The following is a 23,758-nucleotide window of genomic DNA, read 5'->3' on the forward strand; positions in this document are numbered from 1 at the left end:
AGCGTAAAAACAGCGACAAGTGCAAACGGGAGAAATTATTGTGCCTGAAAGGTTGATGCCATGTATGCAAAGGATTTACTGTCACCCCACACTTTTGCTTCTTCACCGAACGAAGAAAACGCGAAAAATACTTGCATGACTTCATTAATTAAGAGAGAAAAAAAAACAACGCAAGTCAAATATTCTAAAATTAAATTTACCATTGTACCTTGCTTCACATTTGGTTAGAAAATTTTTTATTCACACTAACTTTTGCCCCTTACCGGAAACTTCAAGGAGCGCTCACGTGAGCAAAATAAAAAGTTTTTTTCTAGAAAAATGCTTCGTTGCAGCTCTATTCACACAACCTCCCACTGGCTCAATTTTTTTCCTAGAGAACGGGCGGGGGGTGCCGCTTAGGGACGTTTAGCGTGGAATGACCATAACGTGGAATTTGAGCAGAGCTCTTCTGGTATTTTAACCATAGGTGATCGCGCTCGGAACACGCAGAGCGTAACGCCAGCGGCGCTTGTCCCCGGCTTCGCCGGTGGGCGGCGCGCGTCGCTACCGCAGATGGAGGAGGCCAGAACCTACCGCTATCCCCGTATCCCATTTCTTTGTTTTCCTTATCGCCCTCTGTTTGGTATCGCCGTACTTCGATCCTCTGCTGGGCTCTTCGCTCCGCGTCTTACAACGCCGCCGACGACGACAGAGCTCATCCCACGAACGGGTGCTTAAAAGAGCTACGCTCTAAAACAGGCTCTCCTCGACTTAAACAGGGGCCACATCTGAGGACCTGTACACGACAGAGAGTTACAAGGTATTCAGAATTGCTTTTAAAGAACAAACTATAGAGCCGTTTGTCTAACAGGAGACAGACAGCTCAAGCATTAGCTTCTTTTCAAACAACTCGTTAGACATGGCATCAAGTTCATTCCGTTCATTTTAGAGCGCAGCTCCTGAGTGCCCGTTCCTGGGATTAGTGCCGGCGTGGTCGGCGGCGTCCGCGTCGCAGTCGTCACACATGTAACGGGCAGAGCGAAGGAGGAGCACGGCCGAGGAGGAAAGCATGGCGATAGCGAAGAGAACGCGGGGAGTAAAGCGAAGGAGGGTGGCAGGGTGGGAGCGTATGGAGGGAAGCGTCGGAGGAGGGTTCAGCGGAATCGTGAGGAGGAAAGCGGAGAAGGAGGGTATGGAGGGGGTAGAGGTGAGCGCTACCGTGCTCCGTCTGCGGCGGCTGCTTCGAAACATGCCGGCTAGGAGACACACCCAGCAATTGTGACGAAAAAATTGTGCAGCGGAAAAGAATTTGCGGGTACAATTTTTTACATATTCTAGGATTTCACTGTAATAATCGATATATCCCCAGATCTCCCTTCGGCAGGCTTGCATTTTATTGTTAAAAGCGTTTTTCTGTTTTCTGTTGCAGTCTTGATTGCTCGATGCGAGGGATGGAATCACTATAAAAGAAAGATTTTACTACATATCGGAAGGATGGGCCGTTACCCTCAATATTTATTACCAGCATCTTACAGCTTTCCAATTTTCAAAATTTTTGTCAAAGAATGTTGGAAATGGGCTCAGGAGCAAGCCTAAGCCAAGCGCTGCCCCCTTTGACACTGCGTGCCCCGCCTGCTGTCGTCAATCGTTCACATGTCTCAACAGCTGCGCTCAAATTTCACGTTATCGTGCTACGTAATCGGCGGCCCAATTTTTTCATAAAGCTATGGATACAACTGCCGGAAACCTTATTGCAGTGATGGTAAAACGTGCTAAACTTTCCACGGACAAAAACATCGCAGTATAAATGATTTTTTTCCCCAAAACAAGTTATATGAGCCGCTTGGATAACAGGTAACTGTAAATTGAGGCACTGGACCGATCTAAGCACGATGATCCGTTCTGGCAATGTTGTACAAATAAATACAGCCCTACGACTAATTAGCCTTCCATTCCAAGCACCTCCCCATCAGGACGTCCAACATGAAATGTGCGCGTGGTTCACTTCGCAAGACCACAAAATTTAAAATGATCCACAGAAGGAAAGAACAAACTTACCCTGTGTTTTTCGATGGCTGGCAATATTACCTCAAATGCCGGAGTGTTCACAAGAACGACCTTATTGCCGTTGCCGAGAAAGCCAAAGTTTATCCAGAAGCCACCAGCATAACAAATGGAAGCGGAGCATAAGCATATGTCTCCTTTTTGGAAAATTGAGTCGTGGAGATTACTGCATGCAGATACGCAAAGTAATTCAGATTCAATACACAGGAGAAAGCTGCGTCGGCACTCCTGCACGAAACGGGACACCTTTTTCAGCAGCAAAAGCGAAATGAACTTTAATCAAAACCATTTATTCCGGGCTTGTTTGAAGTGTCTCCTTACAGATCTAGGTATTTTCGCTTCATCTCAATGTCACTTCTACTAGCAATTATTCACAAAAGAAGATGCGAATGACGAAAAACTAAGTTCGTTTAATAAACTGCAGTCAGTAGCTGCACGTTTGTAAAGCTAGCAGTATTTTGCACAACTGAAGCATTCTAGTAAAGTATGAGAATATTTTTGTTTTTGAGAAAGTTCAAGCATGCCAGATTGGAGAAACTACAAATGTAAAAAAATGCTGCACCGCCTTTATAACCAGAATTAGATGTTGACTGCAGCAAGATTAACAAGTATCGTTGGGACCCCCAGTGCGCAGAAAACGGCATACAGTTCGGCGACACATACAAAATGCGTTACGCTTCGTGTGTGTATATTTAAGCTCTGGCTAGTCTTTATAATCTGGTAGCGCTATCCTTGGCGGACGACGTGACTGTTCGGGAAGAGGTGGCCATATATATGCGGTTCTTTCATGAGGCCTAGCTTTGTAAACCGACAGCTGCATTAAAAACCCTGCAGAGCTTCTGCTTTGAGCGAACTGCATGAGCTAATGGCCATATTAGCAATTAAACCAGGAGATGATACTATATTACGATGTGTCGTGCTTTTGCAGATAACGATTATCGTAGCACCAAGGGACGAATGTATGAACATGACGTCATATACAAATACAGTAAAGGAAACGGCAGCTACTCCCGAACCATCCTTGCAGAGAGCGCGGCTGGTTGTTGTTATGCTGCCCCCAAAGTGATAGTGGGCACAAGATCTTCAAATGCTTACAAGGAAAATGCCAATTCGCTACACACGTCACCGAATGTTTGTAGAACAAAGTGCGCCCTCAGCTGCCAAGAAGAGAGTCCTGCAGGCCCTAATAACACTGTGATGTACTTGTATGGTACAGTGATGTCTAGCGCCTACGACGAAATTCTCAGAAAAGAACCGAAGTATAGCCTAAAACCTTCAGTTGCATGTCATCAGCTAATAGACACCGTGCACAACATCGCAGACAAAGCACCTTCGCAGGAGAAGACAAGAAATATTTCAGAGGGAGTTGACTGCCTACTGCGGGCCCAGCTCACAACACTAGAAAAGGGACGGGGCAAGAACGTGTTCAACCCTATCGCCAACCAGTATCGGGCTGAAGATATGACCCTTCTGCAGTCCCATAAGGAAGGAAGCTTCATCGTAATGCCCAAGGATGCCTTCAGTGAAAAATAGTTAGCAGTTGTTTACAAGAATTTTACTCAATCGAAGACAAGACATACAATAGTGAAAGAAGTGATGAAGTTTCTCCACAAGCTAAACCTATAGCAGCCTGGAAAGGCGGTCAGTTCTTGCAAAGGCGACAAGCTGCTAATGTTTCTCATAGCGAAAACGCACAAAATTGCTAGTCCGCTTAGAACTGCCATCCTTTAGCAGGAATCGTGGCAGAAAGTGGTGGGACATTTCCTAGAAACCAAGTTTCTTCCCTGGAACCCTCTGATCCATTTGAAGTTAAAACTTCATACGATTTGACAGTAGCGCTCAAGAAAGGAATTCAGGAGGCTAAATCAGCTGTTTTCGTACAAATTCACTAGCTTTACTATCAGGTGCCCCATAATCAGCAACTTCAAGCGGTGCACGACCTGATCGAAGGATCGGTTGCGGTTAAAGTTCTGAGCTTATGCGGACGCTATGTGGGTGGATTTTCAGAACGTCTTACGACCTACGTGTCTACGACGATGACTGACTTAATGATGGCGCGGATGTCTAGAAGAATGGAATTTGTATGGGATGCAGTGTAGAGCCAATCTTCAAGGGACACTAAATGGAAATATCAAACTAGACAATAAGGATAGATTATGGCTCGGGAGCACTACCAACATGTTTTCTGCGCGGAAAAGTAGCTGCGTTGATGAGCAAACCACAGATGGAATTTCCGAAATCCTTCCAGATTCAAAGTGACTGCCAAAAATGAAGTGCACTGTGAAATGTTTGCAACTCGACCAATCAGAGGCGCCACTTCGGAAGACCGGAATCTCGGCCAGAAACCGCGAAAGGAAAATCAGTAGACCAGTGCTCACGGCGGCGACGTGCAAATGCAGGACGCCTCTGCCCTCACTCTTTCGATGGCTGCTCTCCGCTGCATAGCGTGCGTCTGCATCTCGATGCAAGCTCCGCGGGTGCGAAAGAAGCTACGTGCAGTTATCGAGGGCAGCTGCAGACTGCAGAACAAGCTCCTCATTGTTCTGACGGAAGTGTACATCATGCATGCGAGCAGCAACCGCGGTCTAACGTATTCATACGACAGCACATCTGAGTGAAAAATTGCACGCGCATTTTTCACCGAATAGATCACAGTGTTGTCGATTATCGCGTGTTTGTTGACTATCTATGCAGTAAGTATGATCGCAGACCACCCTTGCGATCGACTTTGTTGTGGTTCTTGGGGTTTCTGCGTTCGAGAAGCGGGTTGTAAAAGGAAACGAATCAGGGTACGTTGCTCCCATCTGCAGTCTGCCCCCTGCCGGCTATCGGCAGGTGGCAGGGGATGTACACACAATGCTGCTGAACGCGCATCAGCAGGTTGAACGTTTTTCTCGGCGGAAAGCAATACCTTGCGCGCCGACGGCTCACGTACTGCTTGCAAAGTGATCCACGCTGGTAAACCTTATTCTTCAATAAGCGAAATGAGAGGTTATGGTACGCAGACGTGGTACTTGTCAGCTATATTTCAGATCACCCAAAAACATATTCGCTTTTCACACTGCGCAGAAAATTTGAAAAACCACGTTCTAGCATAGCGCTTCACACGTTGCCGAAGTGCATGCATGCGCCTGTCTGGATGACCGCCTACTAAAAATAAACAAGATTTTGCGATTTCAGAGCGCCCGCTGCTTGCACTAAGTAGCGGATGCAGAAAAGCTGTGTTCACATTGTAAGATAGCTCTATGCAGCAAGAGGAAATAATAAAAGAATAAAAGACGGCAATTTTCCTCTCCATGTTATCGGGGGGGGGGGGGGGGGGCACTCTGGAGCGCCTAAAAAAAGTAAAAGTGAAGCCAACGCAGCCGGCAGATAAAAATGAGAGAAAAAGAAAGTACGGCCATGCTTTACGTGCGTACACTTTCGCCCAACATAAAGTAGGTGGTGAGCAGACACGATGTGGACGTCGTGTTTCCAGCCCCACGAAAACTGGCAAGTTTGTGCAGGAGAATTGGCCAGAAAAAGAACGGAAATTTAAAGCCAACAGTCAACCACGAATGCAGTACGTCACCTGTGCAACGCAGGCCGTGAATTGCATAGCCTTATCTTGCCAGAAAAGGTACGCCGGCCAAACGCACCGCTTTATTAATGCTCGGCTCCGAGAGGATGAAAAATCTCTCTCTTCAGATGACAGGGTGAATTCGCCTAAGCAGAAGTTCTCTCCGTCACTTAAGGACACTACCATTTTTGGGCATGCAAAAACTAGGAGCGAGCGTGATATTTTGGAGGAATACCATATCATCAAAAAAGAAGATACCTGTCTTAGTATCACGTGAGTGAGCTTCGACAGGAAAGTAAGATTTTTGAGCTCTTTGGAGCATCCATAGATAACTATCGAAAACGCCGTGGAATGACGGGGGTCTTTCCTTGGTGTTGTTTTTTGCCTTTTTTTCATGAGAACTGTTATGTATGTGAATATCTGATTTTTAATCTCTGGATATATATGTGACCTGCACTGAGATGAAGTCAATTGACTGTCCAGCGTCGTCCTGTGTGTCTGTACTCTGTCTGCGTCCTTTCCGCCGGTTTTATTCTTCTAAATATGCACCAACTCGCCCAATTCTCCACTCTACTTATCAGCTTCAAAATGGCGAAATTACCAGATGGACGAGCGCATTTGCCTCTTACGCCTTGGTCCATGTGTTAGAATGCGGAAACTAACAGCGAACGCGACCATTTAGAGGGAGAAATGGCGTCCAAGAATGCAGCGAGGACAGTGTCTTTGGTCCGAAGCGGCAAGCAGGGCAGGACGTCGCCAGGTTGTCGACGCAGTCAGACGTCTGCTAGACGACTTCACCACAACAATTAAGTGTACCCTTAGTTCGAATTTTGTAAGAAATTTTACAGAACATGAGCGCCGCATAGTTGCTGATAACGCGTGGTAGTGCCGCCTTCCGAGGTTAATTTTCGATGGTGGCAAAGGGTCCATATTTTCGATAGCTAATTTTCGTAATTATCTTCAGATTTAGTCTAGATGTATAGTGTTTTTTCACGCACGCTCAACATTGATGAGGCCAGCTGTTGTCTGTTTGTGTGATTTGGTAGCTAATCCGATTTCCATACCACTTGTCAGGCCTGTGCATCATGTTTTTATTAAAACATAAGGAAAGTCTGTAAGCAGTGTTGATTAGTCGAAGCTTTCGCTGGCTGCTACGCGGATAAATTTTTAAAGCCCCACAGTACTCGTCTTCGACTTGCAAATGAGATGGCAAGCGGACGAGACTCAGCAGTTCAGAAAACCTGAATTGGCTTCGTGCGATGCCGTGTAATTTTCTCTGACGTGTATAGCAATCTGCACACTAGTTCACAGTCTTGCGATTGGAAAACAACGTACTTCATGTTCGCTTTGAATACTTTCTCTACCCAAGAGGCCAAGGCTAGCGTATTAAACGCAAATCAAGGACTGTGATTTTTGTTGCGAACAAAATAAGATCCAAAGAAGGCACCATGTATTTGAATATCATCTGCATGGTGTCTACCTCGAGATTTTAGTTTTATATGCTGAAGAAATGCTGGTATTACTTTAGCAAAAGTAAAGCTGCGGTGGTGAAATTTTTTATTGTTTCGGTTTTGTGTTTGATTTTTTTTTTTGGATAACACTAAAGCCCACAGGTCTAATTGGCGCCTTGTGCTGCGATTCAGCACAACTGCCAGGAATTAGTGTGGATGTGCTGGCGAAAAAAAAAACCGCAGTAGGTTCTCACCTGAGTAATAACACTTGGGCGATCATATTGCGGTGGGTGATCAGTACGCCTTTCGGAATCCCTGTGGAGCCACTTGAGTAGGCTATAGCTAACACCGAATCTGGCTTCAGATCCACAGGTTCTGCATTACTTCCGGCAGCAGATTCCTTTAGTTTCGACAGAGTGAGCGTCTCTTTATAGCTCCCTGTGGTAAGAATAACAGCCTGCAAAGGTACAAAAAGCAGTGTAGGAAAACCGTTGTGAATGGATGAAGACCTCATTTTTGTTAACTCTCTTTAATGGAACGGAATTTCCAGCGTGTTCATTTTCCAGTTACCATTAAAAACTTATGTACAGGGTGTATCTTTATGAACCGAGAGCTCCACTCCTCGGGGTACAACTTCCGATTTCGACGTGCATGAGACAATGACCTACAATGCCTCACATGGTGAAACCGAACTTAACTGCGTGGTGGCATGGTATGACCATGCCGCCATATGACTATGACCATTTAATTCCTGACCTTGACCCTTGCCTTTAACTTGGCCTTGACATTTGATTTCAGACAGTGGGCGAACCGTGTCTCACCATTCTTAACAGCTTTCGCTCGTATAACTACGCTCGAGCCACGTTGAACCCAAGCCACTTCTTTTTCTTTCCATGTCTGTACCGAGTTTTCTTCAAAATGCCGTGAAAGGTACGATAACGCAGTCTGTGCGGCTGGCTTCAACGGCAAGGCATACATTATCTCCGCGGCAGTAGGTAGTTAAACGATGACTACGTAATTGCTAGTAACTTATTTTTAATTCTTAGATATAGGGCCCACCATTAAATAGCAAAATTGGAGGCCTTCAGTAAGGTAGGCATACCCATTTTTCAGAATTTTAAATCGACATTATTGTTCGATATATCGAACGTGGGATTACGCGCTGAGAGGAGGCGGACACCAAAAGCCACGTGCGACATGTGACGGCAAAAATATAGGCCCATTTCACGGCGTGTGGATGCATTGGACGGGCGGAAAACGAACCATCGTCCCTTGAGCATCGGGTCGACAAGCTGGCACGGGCCCTTCCTCTTTGCGCCACTGGACAAATGAGGCCTTTGGGGTCGCCAGAAAGAGCGTCAAAATTCTAAATTATGAAGTACACTTCCCTGCACCGTAGCGTTCGTGCAACGTAGCGTTCGTGGAACATGCAACAGCCTAGTCATGAAGACGCATGGTACGCCTAGGTTGTACTATGTTCCTGCTAATATTAAAGTGGAGAACCGAATCACGGCAGCTAGTCTCGTTTATCATCTCACCAGTTGTCGTTTGTCGTCTTATTTCTGTGTCAGCTCCGCAATTTGCTCTTGATGCATAGCTGCGTCTCTTTCGCGTTCATTTAAGGTCTGCCTTTTGTGACGGCGCTCGGAAGGTCGCTTCTCCGTTTTAGGTTGGTGATTCGACCGTGCAACGCGTCCGCCCGACTTTTAATGGGGAATTAGTACATCCGGCGCATGACGCACGCAGCTTCTGGTGTCCGCCTGTTTTTTCGCTCGCACAACTCTAGGTTCGAAACCTTTAACCGCAATGCAGCTTTAAAAGTTAAAAAAAAACTGCATATGTCTACGATGTTGAAGGTCTCTGTTTCCTCAGTATGATATTGCGCCCTAACGATAGGAATAAAAGCAAATATTTTAATAAAAACGAATAATAAGATAATGAATTCGATTCCAATTAAGAGAAGGCAAGCGCAGCAGGGGGCGGGAGAAAGTAAGGTGGGCGGATGAGATTGGGAAGTTTGCGAGTGTAAAGAGGCCGCAACTAGCACAGAACAGGGTTAATTGGAGAGACATGGTAGAGGTCCTTGTTCTGCAGAGTTGTGGGGCGGATGATGATGAACTTATCGTCTTTAAAGTAAGGACTACCAAAGACATAATGGCCGCCTTACCGTACAATCTAGATAAAAAGAGCGTGCTCCTGTATCTTTCACAGCTTTTTTAAATAAATAACGTACGCACGTTGACAAAAGCACCCGGTATGTGCTTGCTGGTGGAAAACGCAAAAAGAGTTAACGACACCTGTACTGCTTTAAAATCAGAGCCAAGAGAATAAAATAAATTAAAGGATTCATGTGGACTAAGACATTTCAGTGTCTTGCAGTAAGGACGCTGGCTGAAGAGCCAGGAAATTCTTCACGTATATACGCAGAACCTGCGTTATGAGATTGCGCCATAATAAATATAATCGTACACGGTGACTGTCCGTATAATGAATCAGACTGTTATATCTGACTTTCATATCTACAGATAGGCAGTCGTTTTCGCCATATCAAACAAAATGATAAAGCCAATAGAACGATGTGATAAACCACACTCTGTTCCAAACTCTTTCTCCCAAGGAACAGTTCTGTTACATCAGCCTGCAGAAACGATCCCCGACCTTTGCGTATATTTGCGGGGCTTGTCACTGGGTGCTAGCTCATCTCGTACTCGCAGCATTTTAATTGTAGGTTTAAAGCTTTTATTATAATAATCTTTCTATGTCGTGTAGGCTTGTCGATTATTCTCCGTCATTGTGTTAAATAATAGAACTCGGCCATAAAGAACAGGATCTGATAGTGAAAGGAGGTGCTCCTTCTTTGTTTAGATGGTTAGAAGTAATAAACAACTCAACATTATTTTAACCGGCATAAATGCATGCAGTGAAAAGAATGCCAGAATTTTATCAAGTAAAACCTTGTCGTGCTGTTTAACCGGCCTGCGGATAGTATTACATGATATCAGAGTTGTGTTTCAAGGCAAAAATATTTTGAATTCACGACAAGGGGCGTCTAGAGCCGTTGCCAGATATGAAGGGTCCAAAGGGGTTGAGCTTTAAACCGTGTAAGGGGGCTCACTAGCATTCCTTGGAGTCCTAAGCTCCGAAATGGTGCGTGCCAGCGTTCCTTTCTCCTTTGAGAGATTTCGAATGATATGAATGCATAACGAGCAAAGCTGTGCTGCTAAAAGCAAACCCGGCTGCCTTTATTTTTTGATTAGAAAGATCTAACCATATCACATTGAGTTCGCATCAGTAAACTCAACATATGAGCTCAGCAAGGCTTCCACATACACAAGCGTTTATCCAACTAAACAGTAATTACGCCGCTATAGGCAGAAACATCGAATACTGAATGCTCCACAAACGCATGCATTTTTACCTCTACCGATGGGACGCCTTCGCAGATCTCCTTAATTTTTTCTATTCCTTCTTGATCGCAGAAGACAAACTTCGGATAGAGATCTGAAAACTGATGATGAATTTCTCCTGAAAAAAAAACAACGTATATCCATGTCAGTGCCACATCAGAACTGACGACTCGCCCAAACCACCAGTGCCGTTGGATGCGAGAGTGTGAACAGCAGTGAACGATCCTTTACCGCCAGTGTGCGCAGCTGCTGCGAACCACATTTACATTGGTATTAAGGTTTTTCCTCATGTCCGTATCACTCCCGATAACAAGCCCGACCTTTACTGAGGAGCTTCCTTTCCTTCTTCATACCTCTTTCAGCTGATCCAAAAATTTTTGCCTTATCAAACATTCCAATTTTTTGCTCCGAAAGCAGTTAAATAGATCTCTGCAGATTTGTTACTTCTTTCATTCGACCAGTCTTGATTCTCATATTTCTACAAAATAATGTTTGAGCCACCTGTACCTGGGAAGTCCACCTGTGCCGTTGCCTTCCTCGCTTCGTCTCGAGTAATTCAGAGCAAATGATTCAAATTTTGGAGAAATAAAACTAAACATGAAAAGTTATATTTAATTTCAGGTTCTTTTTAATCCATAATGCTTATGCAATTGCCATTTTGTTCCAAGTTTTATTACCGCAGATTTGATTATACCATTTATACAAAATATTATTGCTACTTCTCAAGCCTCGCCCTACTTTGTTTCCAAATAAACACGTGCAATAAATCAAGTGCCGAAAGGTTAACTTCAGTATAGGTATTGAGGGTTTTGGCGACTGTCAATACATTTCCTTTTCTGTCCGCCTACTCGCATACTAACTTTCATTTACTACTCCCCTGTTTTTCAACATCGAGTTAGCATAACTTTAAGCACCCTTTACACAAGTGAAGCAAGCCGCCGCGGTGGCTCAGTGGTTATGGTGCTCGGCTGCTGACCCGAAAGACGCGGGTTCGATCCCGGCCGCGGCGGTTGAATTTCTTTAGAGGAGAAATTCTAGAGGCCCGTGTACTGTGCGATGTCAGTGCACGTTAAAGAACCCCAGGTGGTCGAAATTTCCGGAGCCCTCCACTACGGCGTCTCTCATAGCCTTAGTCGCTTTGGGACGTTAAACCCTATAAACCAAACCAAACCACAAGTGAAGCAACCACTATCTTGGTATGTCAAAGAAAGTATCCGAGAGTTTCTCCAAATTTGACTTTAGGTAATTCAAACCCACAGGAGAACAAAATTTTCTTCAATTTTTTGCGCGATTATATAACGGGAATTATTTTGCTTGACTTCATGTTTACCAAAACGGCAGTTCTATACAAGAGTTACAATTACCGAGTATGCATTGTATTTCGCTTGTATGGGGCTGTAGTAGCAGTGCCAGGTAGTAGTCGTAGTAGTAGTAGCAGTATAGTAGTATTAGCGGCTTTAGTAGTAGCAGTAGAGGCCATATAGCGTGGAGGTTAACGGTACAGATGGCATATAATGATGGAATGCTCCAGACACTTCGAATAATATTGAAATGAATGATAAGCATCCTTTAATTTACTTCGTAACCGGGTAATTGCTTACCAACTGACCCAGACTTCACCCCCGGCCATCTCAAATTAAAGAATATCCCAGTAAATTATGTAACTGTGGTAAGCACTCTCCTACCTTGTTTTGGTCGAAAAATTCTTTTACGCCGCGGCCGCCATCTTAAGTTCGCAGTTGGCGGCAGATATAAGGGGTTACATATGTGAAATTTGTAAAAAAAACTACTGTGAAAGTTTACTACATTACAATCTGCGCGAAATAACGGATTTCTGCTGAGTAGAAGAAGACGATAAGCGAGCAGTGCCGCGGGACGGAGCAGACGGAAGTTGATGAAGACGACGCTCTGCAGTGCACAGCGCGATAGTGGGGTACGGCGTGTTCGGCTGCTGCGGTAGCCAAGCGGTCTTGTTCGCGCCGTCGCGGTTTCGGCTCCCAGTCGTGGATATTGATGTGACTTCTTTCAGTGCGAAAACACTAACCCAAAGGTTCCGAGCCTTTCAAAATCGTACCATGTATGTGCACCTCGGAAGCGTAGAAAAAACAGGCAGAAAAAAAAACACACCAATACCCACTACTGGGAGTCGAACTTCAAGGCCGCAGCGCGAGACCACGAGGTTATCGCCGCAGCCTAAAACGCATCGTCTTAAACTAAGCCCACTCTCGCGCTGTGGATTGCGGAGCGTCGTCTTCATCAACTTCCATCTGCAGCACGAACAGATATGCGCCTTTCCTTTTCTTAAAACCAGCGGAATGTTGAGACGTCGTTGATTGTGAGGAAAGGAAAGCCGCATAACTGGTTCCCCTAGGTCAGGGATACTTAGTCGGGCTTTGAGGTTTGCGGCGCTGATATCCACCTGAAAGAAACCTTGCTTTTGCTTAATTTGTGTGCTTAGCAACGCTGAACCGTAAGATCGCTTTTCTGCGTATTTTTTTTCAATGCTCCGGAGGTGCAAATGCAGGATACGGTTATGCTAGGCCTTGAACCTCCGGATTAGGGCTTTTTCACTAAAAACAAATCTTTTGCATGCCACCATGGACTTAGCAGCATCAAGCGACTTTTCATTAGCAAAAAAAAAATGCACAAAGAATGACAAAAATAATTTCGTAGAAAAATATTTGTTCTTACAGTATTCGTTACATCCATTTTCCAATATCATCTAGAAAGTGATCAAACAGAAATATTGTCACGTAGTGGTCACTGCAGTCGGGCGAACAGGAAAACAGCGAGAATGTCTTCGAACCGGAACTCTTTATTTGGGCTGACTTGCGCCTACAAAGAACTGAATCACTCGGCGGCGGCGCAGCAACACGCGTGCTCGGCGGTCGTCGACCAGAATGCTCGCAGCTCTCGGCCGTGCTCTTTTTAAAGCTGATAGCGAACGTTCGAGATAAACCTTGGAAAGTTACTGGAACACCCTGGAACGACGTAGAATCGGCCCCGCCTGGATGCGATAAATCGAGATAAATCTAGGTGTGTCTTCCATCACAAATAAAGCGATAAAGCAGCGTGCCGGCAGCTTTGAAGAATGAACAAACAAACTCTACAAACATTCACGGCATTGCTCCCTTCTAAAAGAATCATCGACCCGATGCTTCAGTACATAATGCGGCCACAAACAACTAAAACGGATTGCGTAAAAATAAACACGAAGGGTGTGAGCACAACGTGCTTTAGCGCACATAATAGGGCTTTAGACGGACGACATGGACAATTTCTGGTCGTACGCGGCGTCGCTGGGATGCAGTCATTTCGTCATGGACGACTTCATAGTCCAGTTCACCTAGCCGACGAAGAACCTTGTACGGGCCGAAATAGCGGCGCAAAAGTTCTTCACTCAATCCGCGGCGGCGAATGGGCGTCCAAACCCGGACTCGGTCTCCTGGCTTCTGTACCGCGTTGCGTCTTCGTAGGTTGTAGCGTCTGGCGTCGGTCCGCTGCTGGTCTTTGATCCGTAATCTGGCAAGTCTTCGGGCTTCTTCTGCGCGTTGAAGGTAGGCGGTGACGTCGACGTTATCTTCTTCGATAACATTGGGCAGCATGGCGTCTAGCGTGGTCGTGGCCTCCCTGCCAAGGACGAGCCTAAAGGGCGTCGTCTGGGTGGTCTCCTGCACTGCGGTGTTGTATGCGAATACGATGTAAGGCAGGATAACGTCCCAGGTCTTGTGTTCGGTATCGACATGCATGGCAAGCATATCGGCGATGGTTTTGTTGAGGCGCTCGGTCAGTCCGTTTGTCTGAGGATGGTATGCAGTTGTCCTCCAGTGGCTGGTTTGGCTGTAACGCAGGATGGCTTGCGTCAGTTCCGCGGTCAGTGCTGTTCCTCTGTCCGTGATGAGCACATCGGGGGCACCGTGTCGCAGAAGAATGCACTCCCCGAAAAATTTGGTGACTTCTGCTGCTGTTCCGTTCGGTAGGGCTTTTGCCGCGGCGTAGCAGGTGAGCTAGTCAGTCGCTATAATACAATAATGATCCACTTATTTACAGGTGTTGACTTCGGGAAAGGGCCAAGCAAGTCCATGCCGATCTCTTGAAAGGGCCTTGACGGGGGTTCAACGGGATTCAGATATTCTGCTAGTCGGGTTGGAGGAGTCTTTCGTCGCTGACAATCTCGGGAGGTTTTCTCGTATTGTGCGACATTGCAGACAGTCGGGGCCAGTAATATTTGTCTTTAATGCGGCGGAGGCTGCGATAAAAACCCGAGATGTCCAGCTGTCGGCTCGTCGTGTGAAGCCTGAAGAACTTCTCCGCGCAGTCTTGCACGTACAACAAGGAGGTAGGCTGTTTTGTTTTGTGCAAAGTTTTTCTTCATGAGGTCATCATTCTGTAAACAGAACGAAGATAATCCTTGCCTTGCCTTCTTTCCAAGTACTACTTCCTTCCAAACCTGGCCTTCCAAGTACTCGATGAGGCCTTTTAGGTCGTGGTCCGAGCGTTGCTGTTGTCCAAAATAGCTGGAGCTGATGGGTCCCAGGAAGGCGTCCTCATCGTCGTCCGGCGGCGGTGCATCTAAAGGGGCTCGTGACAGGCAGTCGGCGTCAGAGTGCTTGCGTCCGCACTTGTAAACGATGTAGACGTCAAACTCTATACAAGTGCAGGCTCCATCGAGTGAGGCGGCCAGAGGGGTCCTTCATACTGGCAAGCCAGCACAGTGCGTGGTGATCGCTGACCACCTTGAACGGTCGCCCGCACAGGTAGGGGCGGAATTTTTACGTAGCCAGATGATGGCAAGGCACTCCTTCTCGGTTGTCGAATAATTAGCCTCGGCTTCGGACAGGGAACGGCTAGCGTATGCGATGACCTTCTCTACTCCGTCAGTTTTCTGAACGAGGACAGCGCCTAGGCCCACACTACTTGCATCGATATGAATTTCACTCTCGGCGTTTTCATCGACAGAGAGAGAGAGAGATAACTTTTATTTTTCAGCTCAAGTCCGATCCTTCTTCAACGAAGTGCGCGAGGATCGGTGGAGACTGTAAACGACGCTGAAGTTCCTTGAAGGCTTCCACTTGAGGCGCTTCCCATTTAAATGGCACGTCTGCCTTTGTCAGCTGGGTCAGTGGCTCGGCGATGCGCGAAAAGTTCTTCACAAATCGTCGGTGATACGCGCACAGTCCGAGGAATTTGCGCACCGCTTTCTTACCGGCCGGTGGCAGAAACATTGCGATAGCAGCTGTTTTCTGCGAGTCTGGCCGTACTCCTTCCTTGCTAACGATTGTCCTAGAAACAGCAGCTCTTGATAGGCAAAATGGCACTTCTCTGCTTTCAACGTTAGGCCAGACGATTTGATTGCGTCTAGTACTGTTCGAAGCCTTTTTAGGTGCTCCTCAAAGTTCGAGGCGAGGACAATGACATCATCTAAATTTACCAGACAAATCTGCCACTTCAGGCCTGCCAGCGCTGTATCCATACTCGCTGAAATGTCGCTGGTGCGGAACAGAGGCCAAATGGCATCACCTTGAACTCGAAGAGGCCATCTGGAGTGATGAACGCGGTCTTCTCGCGATCTCTTTCATCGACCTCAATTTGCCAGTAGCAGCTCTTGAGGTCCATCGATAAGAAATACTTGGCGTTGCAGAGCCGGTTCTAGTGTGTCGTCGATGCGGATGAGGGGGTAGACGTCCTTCTTTGTGATGTTGTTAAAGCGGCGGTAATCAGCGGAGAATCGAAGTGTGCCGTCTTTCTTTCTCATTAGAACAACCGGTGCTGCCTTGGGTCTCTTTGAAGCTTGGATGACGTCGTTGCGAATCATTTCTTCCAGTTGGTCACGGATGGCTTGTCGTTCTCGCGGCGGCACTCGGTAAGGGCTTTGACGGAGAGGTCGGGTGTGCTGGTCGGTTATAATGCCATGCTGGGCAATCTGCGTTTGTCGGACCTGCGGCGATGACGAGAAGCACTCGCTGTAGCCTCGAAGGAGATTGCGGATCTGGTCGTGTCTGTTCCGGGGCAGGGCTGCGTTTATGTCGAAAGTGGGCCAGTTCTCTTGGTCAGGCGAATCTTCTGCGGATGGGTCGGAGAGGGCGAAGAACTCTCTTACGTCGAATATTTCGTTGAAGAAAGCAATCGTCGTTCCTCTGTTAACGTGCCGGTATTCTTCGCTGAAATTAGTCAGCAGTACTTCGGATTGTCCTTTGCGGAAATGTGCGATGCCTCTTTCGATGCCGATTCCTCGGTCGAGAAGCAACTGCATGTTCCCCTCCATAACGGCTTCAGTGTTATTCGCTTCCGTGGCGCCTACGGTGACAATGATGCTTGAGCACGGTGGGACACTCACTTGTTTCGCCAAGAGACTAAGTGCAACGTGATGTTTTCAGCCATAAAAGACGTAACTCGTGCCAAAAGTTAAATGAATGCAAGAAAAAATTGCTTTCGGAAATTCATTTTTGAGAAAAGAAAATGACGGGGTAAACCTCTCGCATATCTTGTTGGACACCCGAACCGTGCTGTTAGGGAAGCGATAAAAGAAGGAGTGAAAGAAAAAAGAGGTGCCGTAGTGGAGGTCTCCGGAATAACCTCGACCACTTGGGAATCTATGGCGCGCACTGACGTCGCACAGCACACGGGCGCCTTTTGCGTTCCCCCGCTATCCAGGTACTCCGACTCAGCAGACGAGCGCCTTAACCACTGAGCAGCCACGGCGGATCTTATAAACATGGAAAGAATTGTTTTTGAAGCGAAAAACTTCACTAGGCTAGTCAACAGCGCGCTTCGCGTGAGCCGGAGCCCAGATTTGCCACTTCTGCGCATGCGCGAAACCAAGTGACGTCACGCACGGCGCAGGTGGCCGCAGCCGGCACCGCAGACTCGTCACTACTTAAAAAAAAAGAAACTGCGTTGATGCTAGGAACCGAACCAGGGCCTTCGGCATTTGAAGCGGAGACGCTACCACTCCGCCAAGAAGGCTCAAGGTATGAGCATGAATAAAGGCGTATCTAGTGAATGCATGGGTTTCATAAATAAAATAAAAGGAATGAAAAAGTAAAAGAAGAAATAAAAATATCAATAAAATGAAGTAAAGGGAGATTAAAAACAATAAGAAAAGAAATAAATATAAAAAATGAAATCAAAAAATAAAATATGAGAAATAAAAAGGAAAGAAACGTGAGTAAAAACTAAATGAGAAATATGCAAAATGAAATACTAAAAAACAATAAACATAAGAAAAGGAACAAAAAATGAGAAGAATACAATATGAAAAAAAACAACGAACAGTGCGCCAGGAAAAGCTTTCGCCTTGAGGCACTTTACAGAGCCAAAGTGCCCCCTGAATTTTAACCGCGCCTATTACTGTCTTTTCCTCCACTTCCACACAGGTGGTGTGTGGACGGCCGAACGCCTTCACCGTTACCGTGGTGCTCCCATCGCATTGTGCGCCAACTGTGACAGCCATGACGTGAAACCAAGCGCACCCAGAGCCCGTTGTATGTCTCTGCCGCTACGGGCAGCTTCTACTGCTGTGTAGCAAGCTCTGTGCAACGCCGGGGTTCGATGTTGGCGCCAAAATTTGAACATTATTTTCGAGCCGAAAAACAAAAACTGTTTCAATCTTAAACTTCCTTAATTCGATCCCATTGAATATTCCTTTGAAATGCACTGTTTGTAATTTTTTTAATCAGGACATCTCACTGTGCTGTTCATGGCAGAAGGGTCTGTCCAAGTTTAGAATTTTACTTCGTAAAAGATCGAAGTCCTTCGCGGTCCGAAGAATTTTTATCAATTTTTCGAATTCTGGAAAATGCAGGAAAATAGATCTAATGGCTACTGTAAGGGGAACTTTTTCTCCAGAAAACTGAAAGTTCTGGGAATTTCTACTTCGTTTTGTGTTCTTGCTTCATATGTAAAGGAGCAAAATTAGTATGAGGCTGCTATATTCAGAGGCGCAATACCTTCGTGCTTTGAGTTTTCATAAAATATTTACGGCAAAATGTAAAAGATTCGATTTTGCACAATTTTTCTTTACACACTTTGTTCTCTATCAACTGTGGACTTGAGGTGGCAGCCACGACGCAAAAAATGTCTTTCGTGTAAAACAAGCGATGGTGTTAGAGGGTTTTTGTGCAAAGAAAGGTAAGATGGTGAAGCACAAAGTCTGGGTTATTTGGCTGCTTAAAACGAAGAGAGTAACCACAGTGAGTTGAGCAAGTAGCTCTTGAGGGTGTGTACCCTATCACAGACCTTTGGTAAGGTTAGTCTTGACGAGGGCTGCTGTGCCTCCTGCGAAGAACGTACCGCAAAGGACAACCACCCCCTCACAGCTGTTGGCACTGTGAAATGCGACCACGTCTCCCGTCTTCAGTCCCAGCTGCCGCAGCCCGGCGGCCACCCGGCGTGAGGCGTCGAGCAACTCGCCGAAGGTGTACTGCGTATTTGAGATGGCGTCGACCTGCGAATCAACAGAACAACAAAGACACGATCAGCTGCCCCTTCAGAAGAAAGCAGTGGCAGATGACAGAGGCATATCTCTTTATAGTAAAAATTTACAACAAAATGGCGCTCACAAAGTAGAAAATGCAGCTGCCGTTCAAAGCCCATGAAGTAAACTCGACATCACTACCTTGTTTAGACGGCTTAATATCTGTCACAAAATTCGGCGTATTTTAGAAACAAACAAAGAAAAACCGCCGCGCGCACGGCGTCTCGCGGCGCGAGCCCAACGGGAGAGAGGGAAAGACCCCGCCGAGCGCGTGCCTCTATCTCCACCGCCACGGCGTTCGCCGAAGGAATGAGTCATCCACGCCGAAGATTCTCGAACATGCGAGTCGGTTCTACAGCTGAGGGGGGGAAAGGGCGTAGCCTTGCGTGCACTAAGACACGTCCCCCTCGCCCGTCGGCGTCGGCGCCACTCAAGAACACGCTCGAAACTTCGAGATGCGACTCCCGACCTCTGACCAATGGGGACGCGCGGCCGGTGAGAAGAGGAAAGGGAGACAGCACTGCCAATGCTGCGTGTATGTGCGCGCCTACTTTGGCGCGTAGAACAAACAGACGTGAGAGCGAGCCTATAAAAGAAGGACGCTGACAGCTATCAGTCAGTCCGGACCGCCGTTTAAGCTTCGTCGAAGCGCGCCCGTTCGACTCCCGGGAAAACACCACTCGGTCAGCATCGGACCAACGAGGCAACGGTCGCCAGTCTGCGGGACGGCATCGTCGTGGAACTCTGGTCGTCGGACTGCCGCAGTGCCCGGTGAACAAATTGTGTTTTGTTTGTTTACCTCTCTCTCTTGTGTTAGTGCACTTTAGGTGCAATATTGCCTCTGTATTGTATTCTCTCTCGAGTTTAACTTTGCACGAGTTGCATTGTTCTGGTAATCACTTTGTATGTGTCTGTACTAGTGATTGTGAAATCCTCTGTATCGTCTCTTTGCTATATAAACCTTGTTTTGTTTTGTGAACCTTTGGCTCCGACCCATTCTCTGGCTTGCGACCAGCGAAAGCTGGGTACCGAACGCCCAAAAACCTCTTGTCACTTGGTGGCTGGTCTCCGCTGAGTTTGCCACGCTGAGTCGAGGGCATCTCCTTCGAGTACGAGACCGCTACCCCCACATGCTCTGAGGGTGTCTGGGAGCTTCCCACTTAAAAGTGCGCGAAGTCTGGGTGACAATATATTCTGGCGTCCGCGACAGGACGTTTGGTGTTGCAAGCACAGAGAACGGAGAAAGAGTCAGAAGGAGTTTCCGAATCGTAAACGAGTGTTAGCAGCAGAGCGATATTGTGAGGTGCCGCGCCGAAGCGGTTAGTGATGTTCACCGTGTAGAGGTATTCATTGTCTTGAATGTAGAGTTCGGTCTCCAAATATGAGCTTTAAGGAGCTAAAGGAGCTAGTAGAGGCCGGTCTCCAGATGGGGATGACCGGAGCCGAACTGCGTAAATGGGTGGACCAGGAAAGAGAGAAGGCCGAGAAAGAAAGAGAGAGGGCTCGGGAAGAAGCCGAGAAAGAAAGAGAGAGAGCTCGAGAAGAGAGAGAGAAAGAGAGGCAAAGGAAACGTGAAGAAGAACAGAGAGAGCGGAAAAGGCGAGAGGAAGAGGCCGAAAGGGCTTTTGAAAGAGAGATGGCAATCCTTCAGAAGAAGTTTGCTGAAATGCGGCGTTTGAGGAACGTCAGGGAGCCTGTGGAGCTTAACCCCGTAGAGGCCGGGTGGAAGACTAACGAGTCTAATTTGTTGACAACCACGGAAGAGGTTGTAACTAGCTCCACTAGAGAGAGTGAGGTTGTGGAACAGCCTGTTCCTGCAACTGAAACCACAGAGAGTGAAGAACAAACCGGAGTGTCGCTTCCTCACGACATTGAAAGTGTGGCTACTGCTGAGGTAGTAGACACTGAAGTAAAGGCCAACCTGACGCTTCAGTCAGAGGGAACCCTAGAGCAGCCGCCTGAGGACAAAGAAGCAGTTCCGATCTCTATGGAGGAGTCCGACAGTGAAGACCACGAGAAAGAGTGGTTTAATGGCACTGAGAGCGAAAGCTCAGACGTTGTAATAATTGAGGAGAGCGCACTCAGAGAAGACCCGGAAGCCGTTCCGAGTGAACCCTCGAGCAGCGAGGAGGGCTTTCCCAAAGAGGAAGGCGAGGAAATTTGTGCCTCGAAGGAAGGAGACAGTGCAGTACAAGGAATGGAGCACCACTGCACTGAAACTAACGTGCTCAGGAAAGTATCAGAAAAAGCTGCGGAAGCAACACTGAGTGAAAGTGAGGAGAATGAGTCATCAACGGCTAATGAGCCATGCTCAGAATGCCCCTCACAAGGAAGGCTCCAAAAGAAGAAAAAGGATTTGGAAGAAGATAGCGCAGTCCTTAAAGACCAAAAAGGAGCTGAACCAATTGATTCATCGCGAGAGAACAACTCGGATGACGTAATTGACAATGAAGCGGGCTTGACCCCTAGAAGAGCTTGGAAGAAGGAAAAAAGAAAGAGAAATGAGTCAGAAACCTCCGAAGTAGGTGAAGCCGAGAAGCGGAAGCCCTGGAGAAAATTCAGGAAGAAAATGGATCGGAAGAAAACTAAGCTGAAGACAGCCGAGCCGAATGCAAGCGAGCTGCCCGAACATCGCAGCGAAGTCAGAAAGAAGCTCAGAGGAACGAGCCCAGCCTACAGCAAGGACTCAGTGTGGAGGCGCAAACGGAAACAGAAGAGCGCACACGGAAAAGAGAGCAAACACCTGAAGCGCAGCAGTCGTAAGCGAACTGGCGTTAAATTTGCTCGCAACAGACGCGCTGGCCAGAGGAAAAGAAGAAGGGCTCGAAGACTGGCCGCAGAACCAGACAGGAGTGCGAGTAGGAAGCGGTGCCAAAACCGCGTTCGGAAGAAAAGCTTCAGAATGAGGCGGAAGAAGAGTCCAACCCGCGACAGAAAGAAAAGCCGGAGCCGCTTCCGAAAGGGAATTAAAAGCGCGACTGAAAGATTGAAGGAAACAGTAATTCTCCGAGCCCGCTGGGTAGGCCGAACTTGGAAGTATAGGCGAAAGTGTGCCTTGTATTTGCGTGCTCCATGTTTGTAGCCTTGCGTTAATGTACTGCCCAATCGCGGCGTGTTTTTATGTGCATTGTGAACATTGCATTGAGTTAAGTCTGTGGAAACATCATTGCATTGATGTATGTATCTTGGCATTCGCCATTCAAGTTGTGAGCGCATGCATGTGTGCGTGAATTGAACCGCCGAACTGCGGCGTGTTTTGGAGTGCAATCGGTCTATTGTACTGTGTTATGTATGTGAAAGCATCACGGTATTGATGTATGTATTTTGGCATTCGCCACTGACTTTGTGAGCGCATGCACGTGCGCGCGAATTTTGTGATTTGTGAATATTGTTACACAATATTCTTAAAGGAAGGGGCAGTGTCACAAAATTCGGCGTATTTTAGAAACAAACAAAGAAAAACCGCCGCGCGCACGGCGTCTCGCGGCGCGAGCCCAACGGGAGAGAGGGAAAGACCCCGCCGAGCGCGTGCCTCTCTCTCCACCGCCACGGCGTTCCCCCGAAGGAATGAGTCATCCACGCCGAAGATTCTCGAACATGCGAGTCGGTTCTACAGCTGAGGGGGGGAAGGGCGTAGCCTTGCGTGCACTAAAACACGTCCCCCTCGCCCGTCGGCGTCGGCACCACTCAAGAACACGCTCGCAACTTCGAGATGCGACTACCGACCTCTGACCAATGGGGACGCGCGGCCGGTGAGAAGAGGAAAGGGAGACAGCACTGCCAATGCTGCGTGTATGTGCGCGCCTACTTTGGCGCGTAGAACAAACAGACGTGAGAGCGAGCCTATACAAGAAGGACGCTGACAGCTATCAGTCAGTGGCCACGAGGAGTATCTGTTCTCGCTTCGGCGAGCGCGGCTTCGGCCGCTTCTTTCTGAGCAGCGGACGCAGTTGTTGCTGCGACGCGCGTCTTTTCTTTCCTTTTTCTCTTTCCTCTGATCTTTTAACTCTCCTCTATCTGCACGTGGCAGCGGTGGTGGCTTGGCTAGAGCCAGTAGCAGGCCCGTGCAATTTCCTCTTCATCCTTCTCTCAGTCACAACAACAACAACAACATCAGTCAGTCCGGACCGCCGTTTAAGCTTCATCGAAGCGCGCCCGTTCGACTCCCGGGAAAACACCACTCGGCCAGCATCGGACCAACGAGGCAACGGTCGCCAGTCTGCGGGACGGCATCGTCGTGGAACTCTGGTCGTCGGTCTGCCGCAGTGCCCGGTGAACAAATTGTGTTTTGTTTGTTTACCTCTCTCTCTTTTGTTAGTGCACTTTAGGTGCAATATTGCCTCTGTATTGTATTCTCTCTCGAGTTTAACTTTGCACGAGTTGCATTGTTCTGGTAATCACTTTGTATGTGTCTGTACTAGTGATTGTGAAATCCTCTGTATCGTCTCTTTGCTATATAAACCTTGTTTTGTTTTGTGAACCTTTGGCTCCGACCCATTCTCTGGCTTGCGACCAGCGAAAGCTGGGCACCGAACGCCCAAAAACCTCTTGTCACTTGGTGGCTGGTCTCCGCTGAGTTTGCCACGCTCAGTCGAGGGCATCTCCTTTGAGTACGAGACCGCTACCCCCACATGCTCTAAGGGTGTCTGGGAGCTTCCCACTTAAAAGTGCGGGAAGTCTGGGTGACAATATATTCTCGCTCTCCCGTCTGTTTGTTGTTCGCGCCCGAGTAGGCGCGCACATACACGCAGCATTGGCAGTGCTGTCTCCCTTTCCTCTTCTCACCGGCTGCGCGTCCCCATTGGTCAGAGGTCGGGAGTCG

At 47.4% G+C, this 23,758-nt stretch overlaps 1 protein-coding gene across 1 annotated transcript in view; it reads right to left on the reverse strand.

The window, feature by feature from the left end:
• The window catches only part of LOC149357340 (uncharacterized), a 76,973-nt gene that overhangs the window by 28,207 nt on the left and 25,008 nt on the right, over positions 1-23,758 (reverse strand). The window contains exons 2-5 of the mRNA XM_089576567.1: positions 18,699-18,906; positions 10,472-10,578; positions 7,308-7,510; positions 2,038-2,209 (exon numbers count right to left, since the gene is read on the reverse strand). Of these exons, the coding sequence (XP_089432693.1) occupies positions 2,038-2,209; positions 7,308-7,510; positions 10,472-10,578; positions 18,699-18,906 (690 nt within the window). The remainder of the gene's footprint in view (positions 1-2,037; positions 2,210-7,307; positions 7,511-10,471; positions 10,579-18,698; positions 18,907-23,758) is intronic.

This window comes from Amblyomma mixtum, chromosome 3 (genome assembly GCF_055824585.1).
Source record: "Amblyomma mixtum isolate Tamu chromosome 3, ASM5582458v1, whole genome shotgun sequence".
In the NCBI taxonomy this organism is placed as follows: domain Eukaryota; kingdom Metazoa; phylum Arthropoda; class Arachnida; order Ixodida; family Ixodidae; genus Amblyomma; species Amblyomma mixtum.